Source organism: Citrus clementina, unplaced genomic scaffold (genome assembly GCF_000493195.1).
Source record: "Citrus clementina cultivar Clemenules unplaced genomic scaffold, Citrus_clementina_v1.0 scaffold_3, whole genome shotgun sequence".
In the NCBI taxonomy this organism is placed as follows: Eukaryota; Viridiplantae; Streptophyta; class Magnoliopsida; order Sapindales; family Rutaceae; genus Citrus; species Citrus x clementina.
Genome location: NW_006262339.1, coordinates 24,982,445 through 24,990,608, shown reverse-complemented (window position 1 = coordinate 24,990,608; position 8,164 = coordinate 24,982,445). Strand labels below are relative to the sequence as shown.

Sequence of the window (8,164 nt, the reverse complement as noted above, 5' to 3'; positions counted from 1 at the left end):
ACAACATGCCATTGGGAATGAAGGAATTGAAGAATCTTCAGACCTTGTCTAATTTTATTGTGGGAAAGAGTGGTTCTATATCTCGTTTGAATGATTTGAAGGATTTAATTTTTCTCGGTGGAGCACTCTGTATCTCGGGATTGGAGAATATGGAAAATCTGCAGGATGCAAGAGAAGCCATGTTATCTAAGAAGCAAAATCTAGAAGAATTGTCGTTAGAATGGGGGTTCAACAATTCACGAGATGAGGTAGTAGAAGGAAATGTACTCGACATGCTCCAACCTCACAGAAGTCTAAAAATTCTCAGTCAGGCGTTATGGTGGCAAAAGATTTCCTTCTTGGATTGGAGATCCATTGTTCTCTAAGATAGAGGTCCTTAAGTTGGAAAACTGTAAGAATTGCATATCCTTGCCTACACTTGGGTCGTTGGGTTCACTTAAAGACCTGACCATCAAAGGGATGATGAATCTGAGAACCATCGGCTCAGAGATTTATGGGGATGGCTGTTTAACACCCTTTCAATCATTGGAGATTCTTCATCTTGAGAATTTGCCAGAATGGGAGTGTTGGGAGACCACCAGAATTACTGAAAATGAGCACGTTGGAATGTTTCCGCATCTCCATGAACTTTTCATCGTGGGATGTCCCAAACTCTCACGAAAATGGCCAGAGCTTCTTCCTTCTTTGGAGACACTTATTGTTAGCAAATGCCCGGAGTTGTTAGTTTCAGTCTCAAACTTTTCGATGCTTTGTAGATTAGAATTTGATGAATGCAAAGGACTGGTGTGCGGCAGTACTCCAATTGACCCTAATTTAATAAAGTGTATGATACACTTTACAGCTAGAATTCAGAAATTGTACCAATGATCGAGCACTCTTCGAGCGAGTGACAGCTCTAAAATAAGAAAAAAGAGAATAAGACAGAGGTGAAAAAGGAGAACTTTTCATTCATAAAAACATGCCTTACACAATATTCCCTTTTACATATATATCTCGTGACTCCTCTAGAGTATTCTAAGGCTAAAAGACAAATATGAGCTGGCAATTGTAAAGTAGCTAAATTATAATAACATAATTCAGATAATTGTTAAGAGAAATTATCCATCCACCCTTGTTGTCCTGGTTCACGTGGCATAGTCCTTCATCTAGCTGGGATGTTTCTTGGCTCTCTCGGGTCTACAGTTGAGCTGCTGTTTTGCTTCTGCGAATTCATTATTAGGTTCCTTAGTAACGGTTTTGGCTTCTTCATCATCTCTTGGCAAATTGTCCTTTGCATCCAATTCAATTGGCAAGCCCGTATCATTTTCCCCCTCTTGGAAACTAAACTTGCCCTCAAGGTTGAAAGCAGGATATTGTTGACAAAAAACTCTAAAATTTTCCCAAGTGGCATTTTCAGGGGCACCATCTATCCACTGCACCAAGACTTGTGGAACCAATTTTCCTTGCTGGAACACTATGCGAGTAGCATAAATTGCTGCTGGTAAAGTCAAGGGGTGATTGTCAATGCTATATTCTGGGAGTGGAGAGATTTCTTGAGGAGTGGAGCCATGAAATGGCTTAAATAAGGAAACATGAAAAATAGGGTGAATTTTCGATGCCGGGGGTAACTCAAACTTATAAGCAACAGGACCTATGCGAGCGATGACTACAAAAGGCCCATAATAGCGCTTGGCCAATTTATGACAGGAACGTGAAGCTACTGTATACTGGCGATACGGTTGGAGCTTGACCAGCACCTTATCTCCAACAGAAAATTGAACTTCTCGACGATGAGTATTAGCTTTTTGGGCCATCCGATGCTGAGCTTGACGCAAATTATCTTTCAAGGATTTCAGCAGCTTATAACGCTCGAGTAGGATGTCATCCAAAGCTTGGATTGAAGTAGAGCTCTTCACATATGAGGGAATTGTGGGTGGGAGTCGACCAAACAAAGCCTAATATGGGGTCATTTTCAAGCCACTATGGTAGCTGGAATTGTAACAGAATTCTACCCAACTGAGAAGTGAAACCCAAGTTTTTGGTTTGTCTTGTGTGAATGCACGAAGATATTGCTCAAGACTACGATTGACAACCTCCGTTTGACTGTCCGTTTGCGGATGATAGGCCGTACTGTGGTGTAACGATGTGCCACTAAGAGTCAACAGCCGATTCCAAAACTGACTCAAGAACACATGATTGCGATCCGAAATAATAGAGCTGGGGAAGCCATGAATTTTAACCACAATTTCGACAAATAACTCTGCAGTTTTATGAGCTGTGAAGTTACCTGGTAATGGTCCGAAATGGGCCGATTTTGTCAGCCTATCTACCACAGCCAAAATAGCTGAATAACCGCGAGACAAGGGCAAGCCTGTGATGAAATCCATAGTGATTTCGTCCCAAACCAAACTTGGAATATGTAGCGGTTGAAGGAGACCAGCAGGGGCTTTAGTTGAATATTTTGTTTGTTGACATATTAAGCATTCGGTGACAAATTTCTCAACATCCCGTCGCATGTGAACCCAAAAAAAATTTGCTGACAATCGAAGGTAAGTCCTATGAATGCCAACGTGCCTGGCCAATGGAGTTGAATGAAATTCCTTTAATAAGATTGTTTTCAATGAGGATTCAGCACTTATATAATATTTCCCTTTGTAGAGAAGTATTCCATTATGAATGGAATAGTCAGCCATGAAATGCCCGGAAGAAACTTGGTGATGAAGCTTGAGAATATCATGACAAGTTGAATTTTCCCGCAATAGTTCCGTAAGGAGATTGAAGGAAGGGCTACTGTGAAGAGATAGACAAAAAGAGCTCGTATACTTGCTGTCAATTGGCTCTATTTCATCAGAAGCTGCATGGACTCGGGATAAAGCATCAGCCGCTCGGTTTGCATGCCCTGGTTTATAGTCAATCCGAAATTGAAAACCGAGTAACTTCTGTAGATAAACCTGCTGATCAGGAGTCTGAATCACTTGTTGTAGTAGTTCCTTGATGCTTCGATGGTCTGTGCGTATTACAAAGAACCTGCCCAAGAGATATTGCCGCCATTTAGAGACTGCTTCTACGATAGCGTGCAATTCTTTTAAGTAAGTGGATGAAGCTTTTAGTTTGGGCCTGATTTTTTTGCTGAAATAAGCCACGGGATGGCCTTGTTGCATAAGTACTGCTCCAATTCCCACGTTACAGGCATCTGTTTCAATCACAAATTCGGAATCAAAATCTGGTAGTTTGAGCACTGGAGCTTGAACCATTGCTTGCTTCAGAGATGCAAATGCTGTTGTGGCTTCAGAATTCCAGTGAAATGCATCTTTACATAGCAAGTCAGTTAAAGGGGCAGCCAATGAAGCGTATCCACGAATGAACCGCCGGTAGTATCCCGTAAGGCCTAGGAAACCTCTCAACTGCTTGGTACTTTGCGGCAGTGGCCACTCGAGCATGGCAGTCACCTTTTGGGGATCCGCTTGTACTCCCATAGCAGAAATAATATGACCAAGATATTCAATACTTGACTTACAAAAGAGGCATTTGCTCAATTTAACAAAGAATTGATGCATTTGCAAACATAACAATATCTGTTCAAGGTGAACTAAATGGTTAGCCATGGTAGCGCTATAAACCAAGATGTCGTCGAAGAAGACGATTACAAATTTCTGAAGATAGGCAGCAAAGTTCTGATTCATAGCGGCTTGGAACGTCGAAGGTGCATTCATCAAACTAAACGGCATAACCAGAAATTCATAATGGCCTTCATGTGTCCGAAATGCAGTTTTGTAAATGTCTCGAGAGTGGACCCGAATCTGATGGTAACCAGCCCTCAAATCCAATTTACTGAAGACCGTAGCCTTGCCAAGTTCATCAAAGAGTTCGTCGACAGTAGGAATTGGAAATTTTTCTGAAATTGTAACCGCATTTAGAGCACGATAATCCACACAAAAACGATACGTGCCATCTTTCTTTTTTACTAAAAGCACTAGGGAAGAGAAAGGGCTTTGGCTGGGTCTGATGATTCCCTGGTCAGACATCTCTTGAATTAGTTTCTCCATTTCATTCTTCTGGAAGTGTGGGTATCGGTAGGGTCGCACATTGATAGGGGAAGTGTTAGGGAGGAAGTGTATTTTGTGGTCTATAATTCTGTGTGGTGGAAGTGTTGTGGGTGATAAAAATAGATGATGATGTTGTTGGAGAAGGTCACGGAATTGGGGTGGTAAATCAGTTGGAAATTCTAAATGGGAGAGAAGTGTTTGGCTTGGAGGGGGCTCTGTTGGTAGTGAAGATAACGGTTGAAGAGCACAAAAACTTAAAATTGCAGCACGGTGGATCAAAGCTCGAAATTGATTATAAGTTACTAAAGTCGGAGATGTGGACAAGTCACCTTGAAGAGTAACCGATTTTCCATTAAAAGAAAATTCCATGGAAAGAGCTGAATAATCATGTGATACCCGTCCTAGTTGTTGCAACCACTGTATTCCAAGAACAATATCAGCTCCTTCAATGGGCAACACAAAAAGGTCCATGGGAAACTCCGTGCCTTGCAGTGTTAATTGAACGTGCTGGCAAAATTGAGTGCACAATAAAAAATCACCATTTCCTATGTAGACTCGAAACGGAGTTGTGGGCTAAATCGCGACGCTGGCACGTTCCGCCACTGATGGTTTGATAAAGTTATGAGTGCTGCAGCTGTCAATTAATATTTGGAATGTTTGGGATCCAATCTTGTCCTGTAAACGAAGGGAGCGAGGATTTGCTTGGCCAGCGAGAGCATTCAGACTTGAAATATCACCAGTGACAGCGGAGTCTTCCTCGTCTGGTGGTTCCCCTTCATTGGTTGGATCTAAATGGTCATCTTCGGCTCCGATAAGTAACAAGAACCGACGATTGCAACGGTGATTGGGGCTGTATTTCTGGTCACAAGAGTAACAGAGACCTTTCTCACGTCTCTCGTGTAGCTCAGCAGGGGACAACCGACGAATAGGCAAATTTGGTGTAGGAAGAAGTGCGGGTAAAGTGTTTGTTTTATTGTGAATGTGAGGTGGTGGAGGTTTTGATGATGGTGGGTTAGCACTTATGGTGGAGGAATGTGAATGGGAAAGCAGGGGTAAAGGAATGGTTCTGGTTTGTGCTGTTGGCATGGAGCGAAATGTGGATTGTGGCTGCCATTTAGACCAGGAGCGAGTGTGTGGTTTAATGTCATTAAATTTGGCTTCGAGCGCTCGAGCCATAGCAAAGGTGGCCATGAGTGTTGTTGGCCGATTAAAGAGAAGTTCTCTCCTGATGTCTTGCTGCAGGCCAGTTATGAAAAAACTTATGAGAAGTTGCTCGGAGACGCCATTAACTCTGTTCATGAGTTCTTCAAAAGCCGACTAAAATTCAGCAACAGTGGTGGTTTGGGTGAGTTTAGACAATTCACCTTGTGGATCATCATAAAGAGTAGTGGCAAAACGATACTTCAGATTAGCCAAAAATTCTCTCCAAGTGGTAAGTAAATTGTTGGATTTCATCCACTGATACCAGCCTGCTGCTCGACCCTCCATGTGAAAGGAAACGATACGGAGGCGTTGATGTTCTGGAGTACCATGAAACTCGAAAAACTCCTCCACTCGAAATACCCAGCCGTGTGGATCAAAACCATCAAAACGTGGAACTTCCATCTTCATGGATTTGACCATCGGAGAGAGATCTCACCCATCGGATGGGCTAGATGAAAGTGGTGGCACTGTTAATGGTTGTTTCGAAGAACTAGGCACGTTTGTTGGAGTATCAGGTATTTTAGATCGAATTTCATCAAAACGGGCATCTACTGCAATCATAAATTGCTGCATCATCTGGTGAAAAGATAAGGCTTGTTTGTCAATTTTCTCACTAAGTTCCTTTAATGTGCTGCTCTCATGAGAATCGGCCATGGAAGGAATCAATGAAAGCACAAATGATACACTTTACAGCTATAATTCAGAAAGTGTACCAATGATCGAGCACTCTTCGAGCGAGTGACAGCTCCAAAATAAGAAAAAAGAGAATAAGACAGAGGTGAAAAAGGAGAACTTTTCATTCATAAAAACATGCCTTACACAATATTCCCTTTTACATATATATCTCGTGACTCTTCTAGAGTATTCTAAGGCTAAAAGACAAATATGAGCTGGCAATTGTAAAGTAGCTAAATTATAATAACAGAATTTAGATAATTGTTAAGAGAAATTATCCATCCACCCTTGCTGTCTTGGTTCACGTGGCATAGTCCTTCATCCAGCTGGGCTGTTTCTTGGCTCTCTCGGGTCTACAGTTGAGCTGCTGTTTTGCTTCTGCGAATTCATTATTAGGTTCCTTAGTAACGGTTTTGGCTTCTTCATCCTCTCTTGGCAAATTGTCCTTTGCATCCAATTCAATTGGCAAGCCCGTATCAGTGTATGACTATTTCCAGTAATTCATTAGAAATATATGGATGCAGAGGGGTTTACAGTGATGGTCCAGCTGACTCTGTAACAATTTCAAATATTTTCGAGTTTGGAAAACAGTTAAAGGGAGGATTTGAGGTAGTAAAATCTCTGGTGACTAGTGATTTCATAGAAATCAATTCATGGTGGATGCTTCTGCATTTCAGATATAAGAAGCCAGTAGAAGGGTTACATGTCTTAACCCACCCTGAAGAGGTATCTATTGAAGAAAATTGCACCAGTCTTGTCTCATTTCCAGAGTTAAAATTTCATCCCAATATTTTGCGGTCTCTTAAGATTGAAAAAAGCAAAGCAATAAAATCCTTACCTGAGGAAATGATGGGCAACAACGCAGAACTCGAAAGTTTGTACATCGGCAACTGCGATTCTCTAACGTTCATCGCGAGAGGCAAACTTCCTTCATCTCTTAAAAGGCTTCAGATAAGGAGTTGTAAGAACTTGCAGCGTTTGGTGGATGATGAAGAGGGTGCTTCTTCGTCTTCTTCTTCTCCCTTGTCTTCTTCACCGGTGACGCTGAAACTTCTTTTAATAGACAGTTGCCCTGAGCTGACCAGTTTATCATCTGGAATCCAGCTACTTGAGGCGCTTAAAGAACTCCTGATAAGTGAATGTCAAAAGTTGGAGTCAATACCTGCTGGCCTGCACAATTTACACAGAATTTCGATGGACGATTGTGAGAAGCTTGAAGCCCTGCCAAGTGACATGCATAAACTCAACTCTCTTCAATATTTAGGCATAAGTGAATGTCCAAGTATTGTATCGTTTCCAGAAGAAGGTTTTCCCACCAATCTAACATCACTAAGAATTGGGGTTAATGTGAAAAAGTTGACCAAGGCAGTCATCCAGTGGGGTTTGCACAGGCTTACCTCTCTTACAGACCTCGAGATTACAGAATGTGACGAGGAGATGGGAATGATGTTGCCCACCTCTCTAATTGGATTGTCCCTTGACAGATTCTGGAAACTCAAATGCCTATCTTCAATGTGTTTTCAAAGCCTCACCTCTCTTGAATATCTGTGGATCAAGAATTGCCCCAATCTGACATCATTTCCAGAGGGGGGCCTGCCATCCTCACTTTTGCACTTATCCATCGAAGGTTGTCAAAAGCTGGAAAAAGTGTGCAAAAGGGATAAAGCAAAAGAGTGGTCGAAGATTGCCAACATCCCTTGTGTGGAGATAAATGGCAAATTCATATACGATCCAGATTCACATTCAGATTAAGACGAGTAGATAGTATTAATTATTACTCATTCCATCTCTTATCGTCGTCTACAAAAATACAAGGTCGGTTGATTTATTTCTATTATCCAGTTATCTAATTAATCCTCTGCCTTAATTTGAAATTGCAACTCAATTTTATTTTTTTTTTGGGCACAAATCAGATTGTCCGTACACGATTTGTTTCATCCTATCCTCTCACGCCACACAGGCAGAGGTACTTTAATTACAGTTTGAAATTAATTACTAGCTACTGCATAGTATAGTCCGTCCTAATTCCGGATATTGTGATCCATTAATTTCATAAATTTCAAGTCATTATTATTATTATTATTATTATTTAATCTTTAGTCTTATGGATGAAAGGTAATGGAAAACAGAAATTGTATTAGTTGAAATTTTTTAATTTATTGTTAGACATATCTATATTTTTCAAATTACCAATTTCATGTTTCTTTTTTCTTTGCTCGTTACATTTTTCCAGAGAGATGCAATGCAAGTTGACAGTTCCA

At 41.1% G+C, this 8,164-nt stretch overlaps 1 protein-coding gene across 1 annotated transcript; it reads left to right on the top strand.

Annotated features, from left to right (window-relative positions):
* The first annotated feature begins 5,634 nt into the window (after positions 1–5,634).
* Positions 5,635–7,655, top strand: LOC18047754 (putative disease resistance protein At3g14460). Its single transcript, XM_024187223.1, has 3 exons — positions 5,635–5,743; positions 6,300–6,384; positions 6,428–7,655. Exons 1-3 carry the CDS (start codon positions 5,635–5,637, stop codon positions 7,653–7,655), a joined length of 1,422 nt encoding a protein of 473 aa, XP_024042991.1.
* Positions 7,656–8,164: the final 509 nt, after the last annotated feature.

What these genes read in the sequence shown, in the direction of transcription:
- LOC18047754 (XM_024187223.1), top strand. Translation starts at nt 5,635, where the DNA reads ATGGATTTGACCATCGGAGAGAGATCTCACCCATCGGATGGGCTAGAT. An exon ending in CACGTTTGTTGGAGTATCAG is followed by an intron (nt 5,744 to 6,299) that starts GTATTTTAGATC and finishes ATTCATTATTAG; the next exon opens with GTTCCTTAGTAACGGTTTTG. An exon ending in ATTGGCAAGCCCGTATCAGT is followed by an intron (nt 6,385 to 6,427) that starts GTATGACTATTT and finishes ATATGGATGCAG; the next exon opens with AGGGGTTTACAGTGATGGTC.